The sequence below is a fragment of the Ranitomeya imitator genome, chromosome 2 (genome assembly GCF_032444005.1).
Source record: "Ranitomeya imitator isolate aRanImi1 chromosome 2, aRanImi1.pri, whole genome shotgun sequence".
Taxonomy (NCBI): Eukaryota; Metazoa; Chordata; class Amphibia; order Anura; family Dendrobatidae; genus Ranitomeya; species Ranitomeya imitator.
In genome coordinates, this window is record NC_091283.1 from 328,627,622 (window position 1) to 328,650,493 (window position 22,872).

The 22,872-nt window shown below is 48.7% G+C and overlaps 1 protein-coding gene across 1 annotated transcript in view; it reads left to right on the forward strand.

Moving 5' to 3' along the window:
- LOC138663565 (gastrula zinc finger protein XlCGF57.1-like) overlaps positions 1-22,872 on the forward strand; it is a 109,520-nt gene that overhangs the window by 15,473 nt on the left and 71,175 nt on the right. The window contains exons 2-6 of the mRNA XM_069749811.1: positions 8,092-8,241; positions 8,371-8,544; positions 8,627-8,750; positions 8,834-8,931; positions 9,130-9,220. Coding sequence (XP_069605912.1) covers positions 8,170-8,241; positions 8,371-8,544; positions 8,627-8,750; positions 8,834-8,931; positions 9,130-9,220 — 559 coding nt within the window. The 5' untranslated portion in view covers positions 8,092-8,169. The remainder of the gene's footprint in view (positions 1-8,091; positions 8,242-8,370; positions 8,545-8,626; positions 8,751-8,833; positions 8,932-9,129; positions 9,221-22,872) is intronic.

The following is a 22,872-nucleotide window of genomic DNA, read 5'->3' on the forward strand; positions in this document are numbered from 1 at the left end:
CTGTGGGTGGAGGTCGGTGCTGGAGGCTCCATTATTCTCTATGTGGAGTGCGGCTCTGCGGGTGGAGGTCGGTGCTGGAGGCCCCATTATTCTCTATGTGGAGTGCAGCTCTGCGGGTGGAGGTCGGTGCTGGAGGCTCCATTATTCTTCATGTGGAGTGCGGCTCTGCGGGTGGAGGTCGGTGCTGGAGGCTCCATTATTCTCCATGTGGAGTGGGCTCTGCGGGTGGAGGTCGGTGCTGGAGGCTCCATTATTCTCTATGTGGAGTGCGGCTCTGCGGGTGGAGGTCGGTGCTGGAGGCTCCATTATTCTCTATGTGGAGTGCGGCTCTGCGTGTGGAGGTTAGTGCTGGAGGCTCCATTATTCTCTATGTGGAGTGCGGGTGGAGGTCGGTGCTGGAGGCTCCATTATTCTCTATGTGGAGTGCGGCTCTGTGGGTGGAGGGCGGTGCTGGGGGCTCCATTATTCTCTATGTGGAGTGCGGCTCTGCGGGTGGAGGTCGGTGCTGGAGGCTCCATTATTCTCTATGTGGAGTGCGGCTCTGCGGGTGGAGGTCGGTGCTGGAGGCTCCATTATTCTCTATGTGGAGTGCAGCTCTGCAGGTGGAGGTCGGTGCTGGAGGCTCCATTATTCTCCATGTGGAGTGCGGCTCTGCGGGTGGAGGTCGGTGCTGGAGGCTCCATTATTCTCTATGTGGAGTGCGGCTCTGCGGGTGGAGGTCGGTGCTGGAGGCCCCATTATTCTCTATGTGGAGTGCGGCTCTGCGGGTGGAGGTCGGTGCTGGAGGCTCCATTATTCTCTATGTGGAGTGCGGCTCTGCGGGTGGAGGTCGGTGCTGGAGGCTCCATTATTCTCTATGTGGAGTGCGGCTCTGCGGGTGGAGGTCGGTGCTGGAGGCTCCATTATTCTCTATGTGGAGTGTGGCTCTGTGGGTGGAGGTCGGTGCTGGGGGCCCCATTATTCTCCATGTGGAGTACGGCTCTGCGGGTGGAGGTCGGTGCTGGAGGCTTCATTATTCTCTATGTGGAGTGCGGCTCTGCGGGTGGAGGTAGGTGCTGGAGGATCCATTATTCTCTATGTGGAGTGCGGCTCTGCGGGTGGAGGTCGGTGCTGGAGGCTCCATTATTCTCTATGTGGAGTGCTGCTCTGTGGGTGGAGGTCTGTGCTGGAGGCTCCATTATTCTCTATGTGGAGTGCGGCTCTGCGGGTGGAGGTCGGTGCTGGAGGCCCCATTATTCTCTATGTGGAGTGCGGCTCTGCGGGTGGAGGTCGGTGCTGGAGGCTCCATTATCCTCTATGTGGAGTGCGGCTCTGCGGGTGGAGGTCGGTGCTGGAGGCTCCATTATTCTCTATGTGGAGTGCGGCTCTGCGGGTGGAGGTCGGTGCTGGAGGCTCCATTATTCTCTATGTGGAGTGCGGCTCTGCGGGTGGAGGTCGGTGCTGGAGGCTCCATTATTCTCTATGTGGAGTGCGGCCCTGCGGGTGGAGGTCGGTGCTGGAGGCTCCATTATTCTCTATGTGGAGTGTAGCTCTGCGGGTGGAGGTCGGTGCTGGAGGCTCCATTATCCTCTATGTGGAGTGCGGCTCTGCGGGTGGAGGTCGGTGCTGGAGGCTCCATTATTCTCTATGTGGAGTGCGGCTCTGCGGGTGGAGGTCGGTGCTGGAGGCTCCATTATTCTCTATGTGGAGTGCGGCTCTGGGGGTGGAGGTCGGTGCTGGAGGCTCCATTATTCTCTATGTGGAGTGCGGCTCTGCGGGTGGAGGTCGGTGCTGGAGGCTCCATTATTCTCTATGTGGAGTGCGGCTCTGCGGGTGGAGGTCGGTGCTGGAGGCTCCATTATTCTCTATGTGGAGTGTGGCTCTGTGGGTGGAGGTCGGTGCTGGGGGCCCCATTATTCTCCATGTGGAGTACGGCTCTGCGGGTGGAGGTCGGTGCTGGAGGCTTCATTATTCTCTATGTGGAGTGCGGCTCTGCGGGTGGAGGTCGGTGCTGGAGGATCCATTATTCTCTATGTGGAGTGCGGCTCTGCGGGTGGAGGTCGGTGCTGGAGGCTCCATTATTCTCTATGTGGAGTGCTGCTCTGTGGGTGGAGGTCTGTGCTGGAGGCTCCATTATTCTCTATGTGGAGTGCGGCTCTGCGGGTGGAGGTCGGTGCTGGAGGCCCCATTATTCTCTATGTGGAGTGCGGCTCTGCGGGTGGAGGTCGGTGCTGGAGGCTCCATTATCCTCTATGTGGAGTGCGGCTCTGCGGGTGGAGGTCGGTGCTGGAGGCTCCATTATTCTCTATGTGGAGTGCGGCTCTGCGGGTGGAGGTCGGTGCTGGAGGCTCCATTATTCTCTATGTGGAGTGCGGCTCTGCGGGTGGAGGTCGGTGCTGGAGGCTCCATTATTCTCTATGTGGAGTGCGGCCCTGCGGGTGGAGGTCGGTGCTGGAGGCTCCATTATTCTCTATGTGGAGTGTAGCTCTGCGGGTGGAGGTCGGTGCTGGAGGCTCCATTATCCTCTATGTGGAGTGCGGCTCTGCGGGTGGAGGTCGGTGCTGGAGGCTCCATTATTCTCTATGTGGAGTGCGGCTCTGCGGGTGGAGGTCGGTGCTGGAGGCTCCATTATTCTCTATGTGGAGTGCGGCTCTGGGGGTGGAGGTCGGTGCTGGAGGCTCCATTATTCTCTATGTGGAGTGCGGCTCTGGGTGGCGGTCGGTGCTGGAGGCTCCATTATTCTCTATGTGGAGTGCAGGTAGGTGCTGGAGGCTCCATTATTCTCTATGTGGAGTGCGGCTCTGTGGGTGGAGGTCGGTGCTGGAGGCTCCATTATTCTCTATGTGGAGTGCGGCTCTGCGGGTGGAGGTCGGTGCTGGAGGCTCCATTATTCTCTATGTGGAGTGTGGCTCTGCGGGTGGAGGTCGCTGCTGGAGGCTCCATTATTCTCTATGTGGAGTGCGGCTCTGCGGGTGGAGGTCGCTGCTGGAGGCTCCATTATTCTCTATGTGGAGTGTGGCTCTGGGGGTGGAGGTCGGTGCTGGAGGCTCCATTATTCTCTATGTGGAGTGCGGCTCTGGGGGTGGAGGTCAGTGCTGGAGGCTCCATTATTCTCTATGTGGAGTGCAGCTCTGTGGGTGGAGGTCGGTGCTGGAGGCTCCATTATTCTCTATGTGGAGTGCGGCTCTGCGGGTGGAGGTCAGTGCTGGAGGCTCCATTATTCTCTGTGTGGAGTGCAGCTCTGCGGGTGGAGGTCGGTGCTGGAGGCTCCATTATTCTCTATGTGGAGTGCGGCTCTGTGGGTGGAGGTCGGTGCTGGAGGCTCCATTATTCTCTATGTGGAGTGCGGCTCTGCGGGTGGAGGTCAGTGCTGGAGGCTCCATTATTCTCTATGTGGAGTGCAGGTAGGTGCTGGAGGCTCCATTATTCTCTATGTGGAGTGCGGCTCTGTGGGTGGAGGTCGGTGCTGGAGGCTCCATTATTCTCTATGTGGAGTGCGGCTCTGCGGGTGGAGGTCGGTGCTGGAGGCTCCATTATTCTCTATGTGGAGTGCGGCTCTGCGGGTGGAGGTCGCTGCTGGAGGCTCCATTATTCTCTATGTGGAGTGCGACTCTGCGGGTGGAGGTCGCTGCTGGAGGCTCCATTATTCTCTGTGTGGAGTGCGGCTCTGGGTGGCGGTCGGTGCTGGAGGCTCCATTATTCTCTATGTGGAGTGCAGCTCTGCGGGTGGAGGTCGGTGCTGGAGGCTCCATTATTCTCTATGTGGAGTGCGGCTCTGTGGGTGGAGGTCGGTGCTGGAGGCTCCATTATTCTCTATGTGGAGTGCGGCTCTGCGGGTGGAGGTCAGTGCTGGAGGCTCCATTATTCTCTGTGTGGAGTGCGGCTCTGGGTGGCGGTCGGTGCTGGAGGCTCCATTATTCTCTATGTGGAGTGCAGCTCTGCGGGTGGAGGTCGGTGCTGGAGGCTCCATTATTCTCTATGTGGAGTGCGGCTCTGTGGGTGGAGGTCGGTGCTGGAGGCTCCATTATTCTCTATGTGGAGTGCGGCTCTGCGGGTGGAGGTCGGTGCTGGAGGCTCCATTATTCTCTATGTGGAGTGTGGCTCTGCGGGTGGAGGTCGCTGCTGGAGGCTCCATTATTCTCTATGTGGAGTGCGGCTCTGCGGGTGGAGGTCGGTGCTGGAGGCTCCATTATTCTCTATGTGGAGTGTGGCTCTGCGGGTGGAGGTCGGTGCTGGAGGCTCCATTATTCTCTATGTGGAGTGCGGCTCTGCGGGTGGAGGTCGGTGCTGGAGGCCCCATTATTCTCTATGTGGAGTGCGGCTCTGCGGGTGGAGGTCGGGGCTGGAGGCTCCATTATTCTCTATGTAGAGTGCGGCTCTGCGGGTGGAGGTCGGTGATGGAGGCTCCATTATTCTCTATGTGGAGTGCGGCTCTGCGGGTGGAGGTCGGTGCTGGAGGCCCCATTATTCTCTATGAGGAGTGCGGCTCTGTGGGTGGAGGTCGGTGCTGGAGGCTCCATTATTCTCTATGTGGAGTGCGGCTCTGCGGGTGGAGGTCGGTGCTGGAGGCCCCATTATTCTCTATGTGGAGTGCGGCTCTGCGGGTGGAGGTCGGTGCTGGAGGCTCCATTATTCTCTATGTGGAGTGCGGCTCTGCGGGTGGAGGTCGGTGCTGGAGGCTCCATTATTCTCTATGAGGAATGCGGGTGGAGGTCGGTGCTGGAGGCTCCATTATTCTCTATGTGGAGTGCGGCTCTGCGGGTGGAGGTCGGTGCTGGAGGCTCCATTATTCTCTATGAGGAATGCGGGTGGAGGTCGGTGCTGGAGGCTCCATTATTCTCTATGTGGAGTGCGGCTCTGTGGGTGGAGGTCGGTGCTGGAGGCTCCATTATTCTCTATGTGGAGTGCGGGTGGAGGGTGGTGCTGGAGGCTCCATTATTCTCTATGTGGAGTGCGGCTCTGCGGGTGGAGGTCGGTGCTGGAGGCTCCATTATTCTCTATGTGGAGTGCGGCTCTGCGGGTGGAGGTCGGTGCTGGAGGCCCCATTATTCTCTATGTGGAGTGCGGCTCTGCGGGTGGAGGTCGGGGCTGGAGGCCCCATTTTTCTCTATGTGGAGTGCGGCTCTGCGGGTGGAGGTCGGTGCTGGAGGCCCCATTATTCTCTGTGGTGTGCGGCTCTGCAGGTGGAGGTCGGTGCTGGAGGCTCCATTATTCTCTATGTGGAGTGTGGCTCTGTGGGTGAAGGTCGGTGCTGGAGGCTCCATTATTCTCTATGTGGAGTGTGGCTCTGCGGGTGGAGGTCGGTGCTGGAGGCTCCATTATTCTCTATGTGGGGTGCGGCTCTGTGGGTGGAAGTCGGTGCTGGAGGCTCCATTATTCTCTATGTGGAATGCGGCTCTGCGGGTGGAGGTCGGTGCTGGAGGCTCCATTATTCTCTGTGTGGAGTGCGGCTCTGCGGGTGGAGGTCGGTGCTGGAGGCTCCATTATTCTCTGTGTGGAGTGCGGCTCTGCGGGTGGAGGTCGGGGCTGGAGGCTCCATTATTCTCTATGTGGAGTGCGGCTCTGCGGGTGGAGGGTGGTGCTTGAGGCTCCATTATTCTCTATGTGGAGTGCGGGTGGAGGTTGGTGCTGGAGGCCCCATTATTCTCTATGTGGAGTGCGGCTCTGCGGGTGGAGGTCGGTGCTGGAGGCTCCATTATTCTCTATGTGGAATGCGGCTCTGCGGGTGGAGGTCGGTGCTGGAGGCTCCATTATTCTCTGTGTGGAGTGCGGCTCTGCGGGTGGAGGTCGGGGCTGGAGGCTCCATTATTCTCTATGTGGAGTGCGGCTCTGCGGGTGGAGGGTGGTGCTTGAGGCTCCATTATTCTCTATGTGGAGTGTTGGTGGAGGTTGGTGCTGGAGGCCCCATTATTCTCTATGTGGAGTGCGGCTCTGCGGGTGGAAGTCGGTGCTGGAGGCTCCATTATTCTCTATGTGGTGTGTGGCTCTGCGGTGGAGGTCGGTGCTGGAGGCTCCATTATTCTCTATGTGGAGTGCGGCTCTGCGGATGGAGGTCGGTGCTGGAGGCTCCATTATTCTCTATGTGGAGTGCGGCTCTGCGGGTGGAGGTCGGTGCTGGAGGCTCCATTATTCTCTATGTGGAGTGCGGCTCTGCGGGTGGAGGCTCCACACCAGAACTGTAGCAGGTAAAGACCCCAATATCCACAGGTGTCCCCTCTAATTGGGGGAACTATCCCCTCTAATAATCCTCGGACAGTTCTGACAAACACAGTAAAGTGCCCCTTTATGGAGGTGACAGAAAGTCTGTTCAGTCACTTTAGCTTCATAGTATCAGCTCTAATCCAATGGTGAGAGCGATTATCCTGAAGAGTCACAGATTGTGGGGTTGTTATAAAATGTTATATTTAGGGGTTTTGTGTTGCCTCCTTATAAGAATCACAATGGTTTTGTTCCTTTTCCGCTGATAGATACAAACGACCCAACTATGAAAGACAGGAACCAAGGAAACATGTATAACTCTCATAGTACGGGGCCTCTACACAGTATAATGTTCCCCTTTTATCCCTCACACATTTATAGTACAAGATGTCCCACACAATATGCTTCCACCCAAACCACTAGATAATAAATCCTCACGTATCCCCTTTCTTGATACCATTTGGTGCCACTTTCTTGATTCCCATACACAGTATAATTTTTCAACAGTACCTCCATGCCCAATTTTTTGGGTGGTGTTTTTCATGTAATACCGTATTTTTCCGACTATAAGACGCACCGGACCATAAGACGCACCCCAAATTTGGGGTGAAAATTACAGAAAAAAAGAATTTTTATAAGATGGGTGTTAGGAGTCGAGTTCCCGCCGCTGTACAGGGGGAATCTCGAGCTGTGTCTGCTGCGGTCTCCCATTCTGCATCGACCGCAGGGGAGCCTGCTCAGCGGAGATGTCAGTCCCAGTGTTTCGTTGGATCTGATACTGTGCAATGGGTTACTGCTGCCTCTCCAGGCTCTGCTATTGTACCCTGCAGGGTGGATAAAAATCAATGTTTTTTAAAAAAAAAAATCAAAAAAATCGGATTTTTTTTTATTTAAATCGGATTTTTTTTCAATAAACTGCTTTTTGAGGAAAATATTTTACCATCCAAAGGTTCTTCCATTATGAGATAAAGCTGAGTTGTTTAACTCAGTAGAATAAAGGCTGTATATGTGTAACATTCACAATGCCATGCTCTTCCAGAGGTTTCTGTAGGATTAGTGGGCAGTTTCTCTCCTATATTATCACAGACGCTCGCTTTACTTACGCAGTTCTCAAAACTGAATTTGACTCCGCAGAGGTCCCAGCCTCTTCTTCACGGCAAAAATGTTACAACATGAACAGAGTTGAGAAAAAGACCTTAATTCTATTGTTCTACAAACCTATGAATACAGAATCAACCCCTTCAGTGCCAAGTCCAAGAAGTTAGACAATATGTTTCTGATTGTTTGGAGTGGAATAGATCTGCACAACACAAGAAGAATGTGAATCTAAGTGTGAGGAGGAGGAAGGGAAAGCAGACAAGAAAATGAAAGTGAAACTTTGAGCACAATAATGCAGCATAGCCACAGACAGACAAGTCTGGATCTGTTTGTGTGTACGATCTGAGGTTTATTACATTCTTTCCTTATAATGGCAGCAGGCAGTAAAAGAGACCCAGTTTGGGGATATTTTAATGAAGCTCCTTCGCCTATCGGTAAGGCAGGCATGCATGCAAAATGCAAACGATGCAACAAAGAGATGTAAGGCCTGGTGGCGCGATTGAGGCAACATGAGAAGTGTGGTGATGAAGATGAGTCATCTTCATCACCGCACTTCTCATGATGTTGTCTCATTCGCGCCACCATGCCTTGCATGTCTTTGTTGCATCGTTTGCATTTTGCATGCATGCCTGCCTTACCGATAGGCGAAGGAGCTTCCCGGGGCTTCAGGAAAATAGCCGCGGGAGATGGAGATCGCGGGGGCCATTTTTCTGAAGCCGAGATCTAAATCTGCTAACTCGGCTTCAGGAAAATGGCCAGTAATTGTATTATTACACAGGATTTTATGATGTTACATCTGCTCATCTTCTCATTCAGGTCTCTACAATATCGGATCCTCTCAGTGAAGATCTTCTATATAAGAGAATTTTCCTGATTTACCCATCAAAGATCAATATGGACAGAGACAAGATGGCCGAGAGGATATTACACCTCACCCTAGAGATCCTCTTCCGGCTTACTGGAGAGGTGAGAGATTCTGATGATGTCACATTACATCATTCTTATCTATGGGAATAACAGATGGACAGAACTGGAGAGGTGAGGACTCTGGAAATGTCTGTAGTGAGATTTATTAATGTGTTTCTCCATAACCAGGATTACACAGTAGTGAAGAAGGCCTCTAGTGAGCGCTGTCAGGACCCTGAGGGATGGGGAAGACCCCTAAGCCCAATAACATGGCCTCCACCTCACCCCCTGATACATGAGGACATCAATGACAAGAAGATCCTAGAACTCATCTACATGATGATTGAGCTGCTGACTGGAGAGGTGACACTGCTGGGAATGCTGGGACATTATACAGTAACGCTATGAAGGGATCATGGTATGACGGTATCATTGTATGTGTCAGGTTCCTATAAGGTGTCAGGATGTTGCTGTCTATTTCTCCATGGAGGAGTGGGAGTATTTAGAAGGACACAAATATCTGTACAAGGACGTCATGATGGAGGTTCCCCAGCCCCTCACATCACCAGGTAATAGACAGGACTAAATACACACGGTCTATAATTATCTGTATGTAAAGAATGAATTCAGTCCCTGTATGTGTTTCCTCCAGATCTATCCAGTAAGAGGACAACACCAGAGAGATGTCCCAGTCCTCTTCTTCCACAGGACTGTAAACAAGAAGATCCCGATGTTCCTCAGGATCCTCAGGTAGATGGAGAGAAGGTGTCATGAGATCTCCCCTATGATGTGTAGACGGCTGTGAAGATCTTATGCTCAGTCTTGTTTTATCCACCAGTATTATATGTTTTATACTTGTGTAAAGAGAACAGTGGAGATGGCAGGATTAGAGCTGATCATAGATGTGACTTCTCCATCTGTCGGTGACTTTTACAATATTTATTTCAGGGTGAAGATCTGACCCATATTAATACTACAGAGACATATGTGAGAGGTGATGAGTGGTGGAAAGAGGAGATTCCTACATATGATTACCCAGGTGAGTAGTAACCACTAAATGCAGAGAAGTCACAGATTCTTCTCCGTCACCGGCTGTGGCTGCTTTATCGGTGGTGTAGTCCAGCTGTATCACAATCATGTGATCACCATTTTGCCTCCAGACCACAACATTCTCCTCCTCCCAAAACTGTTCTAATGACTTTGGTATTTGAATGCCGTTTTCTATGGAACTTACAACCTGGAGGATCCACCTACCCCCTAGGATCAAGAGACCTCTTTCACACTTCCGTCTTTCAGCTCCCGTCACAATCACAATCCGTCGTTTTTTGAGAATGCAGGATCCTGCATTTTCTCATAGACTTGTATTAGCCACGGATTGTGACGGATGGCCATCCGTTTCATCCGTCTTTCACTGGATCCTGCATAAAAAAAAGGTCCGTCGGGCAGAGAAAACGCTCAGAGGAAGTTTTTTCTGCACGTTGGAAAATCTGTTAGCGACGCATCCTGCGCTGCCCGTCACTGGCTACAAGGGAAGCCAATGGGCGCTGGATGCGTCGCTGACTGTGCAAAGCAGGAATCCAGCGACGGGTCCCGCCTTTTCAAAGCATGCATGGAAGAATTTCCCATCAGGGAAATTCTCTCTCGCTCGCTCTCTTTCTCTTTTTGCTATTGATGCTGCTTATGCAGCATCAATAGTAGCAAGATATAATGTTAAAAATAATTTTAAAAAATTTAAAAAATCGCAATATTCTCACCTACCGGCGTTCCCGCGCAGCGTCACAGATGCTCCCGGCAGCTAGCGTTACTTCCTAGTAATACATTGCGAGAAGTTGCGGTCTCGCGAGACCGCGACTTCTCACGAGATTTTGCAATGTATCACTAGGAACGCTAGCTGCCGGGAGTATCATTGCGCGGGAACGCCGGTAGGTGAGAATACTGATATATATATATATATATATATATATATATATATATATATATATATATATATATATATATATATATATATATATATATATATATATATATATATATACCTGGTTTGTGTTGTGTATGCGTTTACACATGCACAACAGGTGCACATAGGCACGAAGACTCCATCAGAAAGACGGGCCCAGTGCACACCTTTTCCACAATCTGCACAGGATCCGTCATTTCAACGTCTTGACGTATCCTGTGTAGATTAGGAAGACGGAAGTGTGAAAGAAGCCTTAGAAAATAAATTACATCCAGCAAAATGACATCGGCGGCGATAGCATTTATCTCTTACTTATAGATGCTACTGTCCAGGCGCTGCCACCGCTGGTGACATTTTGCTGGATGTAATTTATATTCTAAACCTCACAATAGCCACAATATTATAGGCATTATCAACAATAATATCAAAACTATTATATGCATTATGTAAAAATGGGGGGCAGATCACTGAGGGATCAGCGACCTGTCAGGAGTCAATACAGATGCATATGTAATCTCTAGTGATGAAAGAGCCTGCTCGCCACTACTCGGTGCTTGCCGGAGCATTGCAATGCTCAGAGCTGGCCGAGTATTTCTGGCTTCGCTCGGTGGTAGGTCGGGTCACCGCCCTGCATATTTGGCGCTCTTTAGAGTGCCAATCAACATGCAGGGATTGCCTGCCACACACTGTAATGCTGCAGCCATGTTGGTTGTGGCATTACATTGATTGGCTGGCTGCACAGCGTCATCGGGCCTATAAGAGACCTGGTGCCGCCCTGTTCGCCGTATTCTGCTCCAGACTCAGCTAGTGTAGGGAGAGCTGCTGATGAGAGAGGGTCAGAATCGTCCTTGTAATAGTTAGTGTAGGTCTGCTACTGTTCAGTCCACAAATCCTGACAAACCAACAGTCCTCTTTAGGGCTAATTCGGGAGTATATAGATTGCAGCGCAAGGTAGGCAGGGGAGTCTATGTGCGCATATCCACATCAATGCAAGGCCTGCAGGCACTGTATGTGAGTACATAGCTCTCACTGCTTACCTCCAAAAGCTCCATTACGGTCTTCTGCTGCTCCTTCTTTAATATATATTTAGCTGCAGTTTTCTGTGGCAATTTTTTTTTTTTGCATCTTATACTCCCTGACAGAAATTGTCGCTTATCCATGTTATGTAAATAAAAGCTTATAACCTGACATTAAATTCATCCATTGGTTGTATCAATTATTCTGAAACCCTCAGAAATGTGGTTTAGGTTAAGAAAATAAATTGGCATCAATGCAGAAATATTGATCAGTTAATGGACACAGACTGGTCAGATTTGGGCAAGAAAAAAGTTTTGTCGCCTGGTCATATAATGCACCCAATCCTAGTTTACATCCTCACCTGTGCTCAGTAAATGATCGGTTAATTAGTGTGTGTGTGTGTGTGTGTATAAAAAGAAACCCAGCACCCCAGACTTTCATTTGAACTGCAAATTGAGCTCTGACAACATGCCAAAAATCCACCCTGCGACCAAAGCCTGGATTATCAAGAGGCTGAAGACCAGATCCACTGCAGAGGTGGCTGGCACCTTTAATGTGTCTAAGCGTCAAGTACAAAGAATTAAAAAAGATTTGAAGAGACTGGAGATGTGCTTGACAAGCCCAGGTCTGGCAGACCCCGCAAGACAACTGCTCAGGAGGAACTTTTGTGGTTAGAAAATCCAAAGCAAGCCCCTCTTCCACTGCAGCGGAGTTCCAACAGGCCTGGTCACCTCAAGTCACTGTGTCAACTAGAACAGTTTGTAGGATTCTGTCTCAAAATGGCCTCCATGGTCGAATCAGTGCCCAGAAGCCAGCACTAAACAAAAGGCAAATAAAAAACCGTGTGGCATTTGCAAAGTCCAACAGCCTGTTAAACAGATAGATGCTGGAAAAGTGGCAGAAGGTGGATTTCTCTGATGAATCTTCAGTAGAATTACACCTCAGCCCCTGCAAATACTGCAGGAGACCTACTGGAACCAGTATAGATCCAAAATACACCCAGAAAACAGTTACATTTGGTGGTGGAAAGATCATGGTCTGGGTTTACATTTGGTATGGGGGTGCGAAACATTTGCAAGGTGGAAGGCAACATCAATAGTCTAAAATATCAAGAAGTATTACCGTATATACTCGAGAATAAGCTGAGATTTTCAGCCCATTTTTTGGGGCTGAAAGTCCCCCTCTCGGCTTATACTTGAGTCATACCCAGGGGTCGGCATAGGAGGGGGAGCGGGGGCCATCTAATTATACTCACCTTCTCCTGGCGCGATCCCTGGCGCCCCAGCTTCTTCCTGTACTGAGTGGTCACATGGTATCGCTTATTACAGTAATGAATATGCTGCTCCACTTCCCATAGGGGTGGAGCCGCATATTCATTATGGTAATGAGCGGTAACGGTGACCGCTCAATACAGGAAGAAGCTGCTGGGGAACCAGGGACTTCACCGCGCCAGGAGCAGGTGAGTATATTCGGGGAGGGGGAGCGCTGCGCGATATTCACCTGCTCCTCGTTCCGGCGCCGCAGAGTCTTCTGCAGTGATGCTCAGGTCAGAGGGCGCGGTGACGTGGTTAGTGCGCGCCCTCTGCCTGAACGTCAGTGCACAAGACGCTGAAGACGGAGCAGCGCCGGAACGAAGTTAGATGAATATTGAAAGTGCCGGGGGCCTGAGCGACGGAGAGGTGAGCATGTGATTTTTTTTTTTTTTTTTATCACAGCAACAGCAAATGGGGCAAGTGTCTGTATGGAGCATCTTATGGGGCCATAACGTTTATGCAGCACTATATGGGACAAGTGTCTGTATGGGGCCATAATCAACGTTTGTGCAGAACTATATGGGGCAAGTGTCTGTATGGAGCATCTTATGGGGCCATAACATTTGTGCAGTACTATGGGGCAAGTGTCTGTATGGAGCATCTTATGGGGCCATAATCAACGTTTGTGCAGTAGTATATGGGGCAAGTGTCTGTATGGAGCATCTTATAGGGCCATAATCAACGTTTGTGCAGCATTGCATGGGGCAAGTGTCTGTATGGAGCATCTTATGGGGCCATAATCAACATTTGTGCAGCACTATATGGGGCAAATATCTTTATGGGGCCATAATTAACGTTTGTGCAGCATTGTATGGGGCAAATGTCTGTATGGAGTATCTTATGGGGCCATAACATTTGTGCAGCACTATATGGGGCAAATATCTTTATGGAGCATCTTATGGGGCCATAATCAACATTTGTGCAGCATTATATTGGGCAAATGTGTCTATGGAGCATTTTATGGGGCCATTATTAACCTTTATGCAGGATTATATAGGGCATATTTTAATATGGAGCATCTTATGGGGCCATCATAAACTTTATAGAGCATTATATGGGGCTCCTGATTCAATATGGATATTCAAAAACACTTAACCTACTGATGTCTCAATTAATTTTACTTTTATTGGTATCTATTTTTTACTTTTGACATTTTCCAGTAGCTGCTGCATTTCTCACCCTAGGCTTATACTCGAGTCATTAAGTTTTCCCAGTTTTTTGTGGCAAAATTAGGGGGATCCGCTTATACTCGGGTCAGCTTATACTGCAGTATATACGGTAGCTACCTCTTATATTCCAAATCATAAAAGGGGTCAAATTCTGCAGCAGGATGGTGCTCCATCTCATATATCCATCTCTACAACAAAGTTCCTCCAAGCAAAAAAGATCAAGGTGCTCAAGGACTGGCCAGCCCAGTCACCAGACATGAATAGGGTTGGGCGACCTTGACTTTTTTAGGGTCGAGCCGGGTTTCGCGAAACCCGACCATCTCAAAAGTCGAGTCGAGTGAAATCGGCCGATTATGGCGAAAAGTCGAGGATCGACCGAAACACGAAACCCAATGCAAAGCCAATGGGATTTTTTTTTTTTTTTCTCTCTCTCTCTCTCCCTCTCCCTCTCCCTCTCCCTCTCCCTCTCCCTCTCCCTCTCCCTCTCCCTCTCCCTCTCCCTCTCCCTCTCCCTCTCCCTCTCCCTCTCCCTCTCCCCCTCCCTCCCTCCCTCCCTCCCTCCCTCCTCTGAAAAGCTGGTGTTACACATTGCACATCGCTACAGCGCACAAGCGACAACATGGCGATGGGTCTTAGGGGCGTGGACGCCTATGTCATCACTCTGCCCACGCCCCTTCGTTGGCTGAAAAAAATGGCGCCAAGCGCGTCATACGAAACGCGTACCGCATGGCCGACCCCACACAGGGATCGGGTCGGGTTTCATGAAACCCGACTTTGCCAAAAGTCGGCGACTTTTGAAAATGAACGATCCGTTTCGCTCAACCCTAGACATGAACATCATTGAGCATGTTTGGGGTAGGATGAAAGAGGAAGCTTGGAAGACAAAACCAAATAATCTAGATGAACTCTGGGAGGCATGAAAGACTACATTCTTTGCTATTCCTGTTGACTTCATTAATAAATTGTATGAATCATTGTTGAACCGCATGGATGCAGTCCTTCAATCTTATGGAAGTCACACAAAATATTAAATATGACTCTAATAGCACCACAACTTCATTCACCAATGTTATGCAACATGTATTTGTATTTTAAGTTAACCATTTGTTTGAATATAACATTACTTTCTGTGGGCGACAAAACTTTTGTCTTGCCAACATCTGACCATTCTGTGTCCATTAACCCCTTAATCCCATATGACGTACTATCCCGTCCAGGTGACCTGGGACTTAATTCCCATGGACGGGATAGTACGTCATATGCGATCGGCCGCGCTCACGGGGGGAGCGCGGCCGATCGCGGCCGGGTGTCAGCTGCCTATCGCAGCTGACATCCGGCACTATGTGCCAGGAGCGGTCACGGACCGCTCCCGGCACATTAACCCCCGGCACACCGCGATCAAAGATGATCGCGGTGTGCCGGCGGTGCAGGGAAGCATCGCGCAGGGAGGGGGCTCCCTGCGGGCTTCCCTGAGACGATCGGTACACGGTGATGTGCTCACCGTGTACCGAGCGTCTTCTCCCTGCAGTCCCCGGATCCAAAATGGCCGCCGGGCTGCATCCGGGTCCTGCAGGGAGCACTTCCGGGTCAGGATCAGGCTGCAGCTGCAGCTCTAATCCTGCCCGGCTGTATGTCAGATCACCGATCTGATAGAGTGCTGTGCACACTGTCAGATCGGTGATCTGTGATGTCCCCCCCTGGGACAAAGTGAAAAAGTAAAAAAAAAAATTTCCACACTTGTAAAAAAAAAAATAAAAAAAAAATTCCTAAATAAAGCAGAAAAAAAAAAATATTATTCCCATAAATACATTTCTTTACATAAAAAAAAAAACAATAAAAGTACACATATTTAGTATCGCCGCGTCCGTAACGACCCGACCTATAAAACTGGCCCACTAGTTAACCCCTTCAGTGAACACCGTAAGAAAAAAAAAAAAAAAACGAGCCAAAAAACAACGCTTTATTATCATAACGCTGAACAAAGAGTGGAATAACACGCGATCAAAAAGACGGATATAAATAACCATGTTACCTCTGAAAACGTCATCTTGTCCCGCAAAAAACGAGCCGCCATATAGCATCATAACCAAAAAAATAAAAAAGTTATAGTCCTCTGAATAAAGCGATGCCAAAATAATTATTTTTTCTATAAAATAGCTTTTATCGTATAAAAGCGCCAAAACATAAAAAAAATTATATAAATGAGGTGTCGCTGTAATCGTACTGACCCGAAGAATAAAACTGCTTCATCAATTTTACCAAACGCGGAACGGTATAAACGCCTCCCCCAAAAGAAATTCATGAATAGCTGGTTTTTGGTCATTCTGCCTCACAAAAAAATCGGAATAAAAAGCGATCAAAAACTGTCACGTGTCCGAAAATGTAACCGATAAAAACGTCAACTCGTCCCGCAAAAAACAAGACCTCACATGACTCTGTGGACCAAAATATGGAAAAATTATAGGTCTCAAAATGTGGAGACGCAAAAACTTTTTTGCTATAAAAAGCGTCTTTTAGTGTGTGACGGCTGCCAATCATAAAAATCCGCTAAAAAACTCGCTATAAAAGTAAATCAAACCCCCCTTCATCACCCCCTTAGTTAGGCTAGGTTCACATTGCGTTAATGGGTTAACGCTAACGGACAGCGTTGCACGGCGAAAATGTCACAATTAACGCCGTGCAACGGGTCCGTTAGCACAACCATTGACAGCAATGTGATTTTCAGGTGTAGCGCATCGCTACAGCGTGCCATTTTCGGCTCGCGCTAGCAAGGTGCCATTCTTTTGTGGCGCGCCTCAGACGCTGCTTGCAGCGTCCGCGGCGCGCCCGAGGTCCGATCCCCGATCTTCCAGAGCGGGGACGTTAACGCGACCACTAAACACGACACCTAAAAAGACATTGTGTTAGCGCAATCCGCTAGTGCTAAACGGATTTCCCTAACGCAATGTGAACCTAGCCTTAGGGAAAAATAATAAAATTAAAAAAAATGTATTTATTTCCATTTTTCTATTCGCCACGACAGCACCCACTAGAGAGAGAGGGGATCCGCCCCTAGGAACAGGAAACCTACAGAGAGATAAAAGGGGCGGCCCCCCCTCGCTCCTCAGTTGGTTTCCTGTTCCCAAGGAGGGAACCCTCAGAGAGAATCTCTGCAGCTAAGAAGAGGAAAAGCTCGCCTGGAACACAGCCTGTACGTCTCTGTTGAGCGACAGGGGCCCCAGAGCGAGCATCAGAGACGGGGGTTCCTGTTGGTTCCCCCCTCATCTGGATACATCAGCATGCCGGGATCACAACAGTCTCCCTGTTGGGAGACCGTTGGTTTTTGCTCCACCGCCTAAAGAATCCCCGTCAGCACACCAAGTAAGTGTCGCTATGGAAAGCGCTTACCCTCCGGCCACAGTGGGGCATGAACGGCCGCGGTAGCAGGAGCTTCTCTTCCTCTGCAGCATAGAAGGAAGACGCGCGAGCGCACATGCAGGCGCTGTATGGTCGGCGTACCCGGATGTAAAGCGGAACTTCCGGGTATGCGGGGTCAGCTGAGCGTGCTGGCGTGGACGCCTTGGCGCTCAACAGCGGTGGAGAGGACCAATAAAGTTGGTCAGGTAAAAAAAAAAAAAAAAAAGGGGGGAGGAAAGATGGGGGCGTGTATCCCTTGTAAGAACGGCTCTATATAAGGCTGAAGACACATGGCACTGTGCGCACCATGTCGTCTCAGGAAGATATTGAGCGCCCACTGGAGGTTGTAATCCTGCCTAGTGGTGATGCTAATAAGAAAATCAGCGGACACTCAAAAATGAGTGATTCCACGGATAAATCAGGGAAAAAATCGTCCCGTTCCAAACCCCAGGCCGACCAGACAACTCTGCAGCCGGTATATATTTTATTTTCCGGATAAGTGTATATATAGCTTCATATCTCTTACAGTAGTCTCCTCTGCTTGTGTCTTTTTTATAGGCTAAGCGGACGTCAAAATCTAAACATAAGCAGTGTAAGATATGTAATGAGCCCCTACCTGACTCATATATTAAGGAGCTATGTCAACATTGCATTGATAACACTTTACAGCAGGAGAGTTCGGTCAGGATGAATGACATACGTCTCATGATCCGGGAAGAGCTTCAGTCCTTGAGGGGTAGTCCGGCGGTTAATATGGAAAGGAGAAGTAGAAGGACTCTTTCACCTATAGCCGACACATCAGCAGAAAGTGGAGAGGTGGACTCAGACATCTCTCAGAGATTGGATTCCTCGGAGGAGGAAGATTATGTCTGTTTTCCTACAGACAATGTAAATAATTTGGTTAAAGCTGTAAGAGGAACAATGGGGGTGTCAGAGTCTAAAGATCCCCAGACACCACAGGACATCATGTTCGCAGGTTTATCGCAGCGAAAGGGCCAAGTATTCCCTGTGAATCAGGCCATTAAAGACCTTGTTAAAAAAGAATGGGCTAAAGGACAGAAGGGCTTTGTACCGGTATCATGTAAGAGGCGGTACCCCTTTGATGATGAGGACTTGGCAGTTTGGTCTAAAATTCCTAAAGTGGATGCGGCTGTAGCATCAACTTCTCGCCGATCCTCCTTACCCGTAGAGGATGCGGGCTCCTTGCCTGACCCCATGGATAGAAAATCAGACGCTCTGCTTAAGAGGTCATGGGAAGCTTGTGTCACGGCATTTAAACCGGCGATCTCAGCCACGTCCACTAGTAGATCTATGCTGGTCTGGCTGGAGCAGTTGGACCAAAATATTAAGAGTGGTGTATCTAGGGAGAAACTACGTGCCTCTATTCCTTTGATTAAGGGGGCGGCAGCCTTCATTTCTGATGCCTCTATAGACTCTCTCCGCCTAGCAGCCAGAACAGCCAGCCTCACTAATACGGCACGGCGCGCTTTATGGTTAAAGAATTGGAAAGGGGATGCCCAGTCCAGGGCTAAATTGTGTACTATACCCTGCCAGGGTGAGTACCTCTTTGGAACGGTCTTAGACGAAATTCTCACTAAGGCAGGTGAAAGGAAGAAGGGGTTCCCTAATCCCTTTATTCCTTCTTACAGAAGGGCGTTCAAGAAGCCACCATTCGGAAGGAAGGGAGGCTTCAGGGACCGATGGAATAACAAGGATTTCAAACAAAGAGGAAATTTGTTCAATAAGCGCCCCTTCAAGCCAGCAGATAAATTCCGCTGATTATATTTCACCGGTGGGAGGAAGACTAAAACAATTTAGTAAGCAGTGGAAAGACATAACGGTTAATCCATGGGCCATTGATTTAATATCTTCAGGCCTCACATTAGACTTTATTAGAAGGCCTCCGGACTCCTTCCTCCTTACCACCTTAAGATCCAGGCCTCAACAAGAGGCACTTGAAACCGAAGTTAAATCCCTCTTACTCAAACAAGTGCTGGTAGAGGTTCCATCTTCCCAGATAGGGAGGGGATTTTACTCTCCCTTATTTCTGATTAGTAAGCCTGATGGCTCTTTCAGAACTATAATTAACTTGAGAAAACTGAACTCCTTTATAAGACCCAAAACATTTAAAATGGAATCCATACGTTCGGCCATAAAAAATCTATTTCCAAACTGTTACATGGTAGTATTGGATCTTAAAGATGCTTATTACCATATTCCTATACACCATTTACATCAGCAATTTCTTCGAGTAGCAGTTTGTATAGAAGGGCAAATTCGTCATCTACAATACCGGGCAATGCCCTTCGGTTTATCTATGGCCCCAAGGGTTTTTACTAAATTGCTACTGGAAGTAATGTCCTTTTTACGGGTAAAAGATACCTTGGTCATTCCGTATTTGGATGACCTATTGATTGTAGGTAAGAACTCCCTACAGTGTGAGCAGAGGTTACAGGAGGTAGTGTCATCCTTACAAAACCTGGGCTAGCTGGTTAATTGGGAAAAATCTAGACTCCAGCCAGTAACGTGTCAGAAATTCCTTGGGCTCCTTCTAGATTCAGTTGACCAGATTTGCAAGCTTCCTGAGGATAAGAAAACTTCCATATTCGATAAAGTGTCCTTAGCGATCAGAAAGCGTAGTATGTCATTAAGGAATGTCATGTCACTACTAGGTTCTCTAACATCGTGCATTCCTGCGGTCCAGTGGGCGCAGTTCCATACTAGGCATCTACAAAAATTTGTATTGGATGAGGACATTAAAAATAGAGGATGTCTGGATAGAACAGTTTTCCTAACGTCAGAAGTAGTACACTCCCTTATGTGGTGGTTGAATCGGAAAAATCTTTCGAGAGGGGTTCTATGGGTAATCACCCCTTCTAGTATAGTGACCACAGACGCTAGTCCTGAAGGCTGGGGGGCACGTTTTCAGGATCAATGGGTCCAGGGTCTTTGGTCCAGTTCAGAACTTAATAATTCCTCAAATGTCAAAGAGTTGAGGGCTATATACTACTCCCTACTTCACTTTCTTCCTCAGCTCAGCGGCTCACACACAAGAGTATTCTCCGACAACACCACTGCGGTGGCGTATCTGAACCATCAAGGAGGTACAAGGTCGGACAAACTCAGAGAAGTGGCTTCAGACATCATGGAGTTGGCCGAAGGTCATCTGCTATCCTTGTCAGCAGTGCACATCAGGGGCATAGACAATTTTCATGCCGATTTCCTCAGCCGTCACACTCTTCATCAGGGAGAATGGATGCTGAACAGGAAGATTTTCAGATTAATAACAGCTCGATGGGGTGTTCCTCAAATAGACTTGTTTTCCACAAGAGCCAACCGTCAGGTCAGGAGGTTTGCCTCTCTATGCAGGGAGGACAAGCCGGACATACTCGATGCCCTCCAGGTACCATGGACATTCGACCTGGCCTATGCTTTTCCCCCCATGGAATCTATTACCTATAGTAATAAGAAAAATAAGGGAGGAAGGCGCAAGAGTTCTGTTAATAGCCCCATTCTGGCCCAAAAGGCCATGGTTCTCATGGCTGAGGGCGATGTCAGTGTCAGACCCGTGGATTCTGCCTCAGTCCAAGGACTTGCTCTCTCAGGGACCATTCCTCCATCCTCAGGCAAAGGGCATGAACCTGACTGCCTGGAGTTTGAGAGGCAGTTACTAAGTATAAGGGGGTTTTCTAGTGGGTTAATTAACACTCTTATGAAGAGTAGAAAACCTTCAACTACTAGAATTTGTTAGAATTTGGAGAAAATTTCTTCAATTCCATACTGCACAACTTTCATCTGAAGTTCCTATATTTCCAGTGTTGGAATTTCTACAAAGAGGTTTGGAATTAGGACTCTCCGTAAGCACTCTGAAGGTCCAGGTTTCAGCTTTAGGAGCTCTTTTTAATTATGATGTTGCGGGTAATAGGTGGATATCCCGATTCATATCTGCCTGTGAGCGTTCAAGACCAATTAGCATACCGCAGGTTCCTCAGTGGGATTTATCCATAGTCCTGGAAGCATTGACACAGCCACCGTTTGAGCCTCTCCATACAGCCTCACTAAAAAATATTTCTTTGAAAACGGTATTGTTAGTGGCATTAGTTTCTGCTAGAAGAGTGAGTGATCTCCAGGCATTAGCTATAGATCCTCCCTTTTTATCTGTAACATCAGATAGGATAATTTTGAAAACAGACCCTTGTTATCTTCCTAAAGTAGCCACTACTTTTCATAGAACCCAGGAGATCTTGTTACCTACCTTTTATGAGAACCACTCAACTCCAGAAGAAGTAAAACTTCATACTCTAGATGTAAAAAGAATTGCGCTAGCCTATTTAGAGAGAACCAGGGACTGGAGGAAGAGTAGGGCTCTCTTTGTGTCTTTCCAGGGTAAAACCAAAGGTACCAGAGTGACAAAGAACACATTATCTCGCTGGATCAGAGAGGCCATAATCCTGGCGTATAAAGCTGGAGGTAGAGATCCTCCAATGCATATAGGAGCACACTCTACAAGAGCCTTGTCGACTTCCTGGGCAGAAAGGGCGAATGTGCCAATAGACCTTATATGTAAGGCTGCAACTTGGTCTTCACCTAATACCTTCTATAAACATTATAGATTAGATCTATCCTCTGCTTCTGATCTGACTTTTGGGGTATCGGTCCTTGACTCAGTAAACCCACCCAGTCTATAGTCTCTGAAATTCTCTCTAGTGGGTGCTGTCGTGGCGAATAGAAAATACCGGATTACGTACCGGTAATGCTCTTTTATAGAGCCCACGACAGCACCCTTTCACATCCCTCCCTTTTCTGTATATAGTCGCACGTGGTGCTTCTTTGGTGAGGTGTAAATATTAGAAGAAAGTAGCATAAGGTTGTAAATATGTGTATATATATATATATATATATATATATATATATATATATATATATATATATATATATATATATATATATATATATATATATATATATATATATATATATATATGAATATACCTGAACCTGTTAACTAAAACCTGGCGGCGGTTCCTCCTATTCTCTGTAAAACAACTGAGGAGCGAGGGGGGGCCGCCCCTTTTATCTCTCTGTAGGTTTCCTGTTCCTAGGGGCGGATCCCCTCTCTCTCTAGTGGGTGCTGTCGTGGGCTCTATAAAAGAGCATTACCGGTACGTAATCCGGTATTTCCGGTTAGGGTTAGGGTTAGGGCTAGGGTTGGGGCTAGGGTTAGGGTTTGGATTACATTTACGGTTGGGATTAGGGTTGGGATTAGAATTAGGGGTGTGTCTGGGTTAGGTGTGTGGTTAGGGTTACAGTTGGGATTAGGGTTAGTGGTGCGTTTGGATTAGGGTTTCATTTATAATTGGGGGGTTTCCACTGTTTAGACACATCAGGGGCTCTCCAAACGCGACATGGCGTCCGATCTCAATTCCAGCCAATTCTGCATTGAAAAAGTAAAACAGTGCTCCTTCACTTCCGAGCTCTCCCGTGCGCCCAAACAGGGGTTTACCCCAACATATGGGGTATCAGCGTACTCGAGACAAATTGGACAACAACTTTTTGGGTCCAAGTTCTCTTGTTATCCTTGGGAAAATAAAAATTTGGGGGGCTAAAAATCATTTTTGTGGGAAAAAAAAGGATTTTTATTTTCACGGCTCTGCGTTGTAAACTGTAGTGAAACACTTGGGGGTTCAAAGTTTTCACAACACATCTAGATAAGTTCCATGGGAGGTCTAGTTTCCAATATGGGGTCACTTGTGGGTGGTTTCTACTGTTTGGGTACATCAGGGGCTCTGCAAATGCAACGTGACGCCTGCAGACCAATCCATCTAAGTCTGCATTCCAA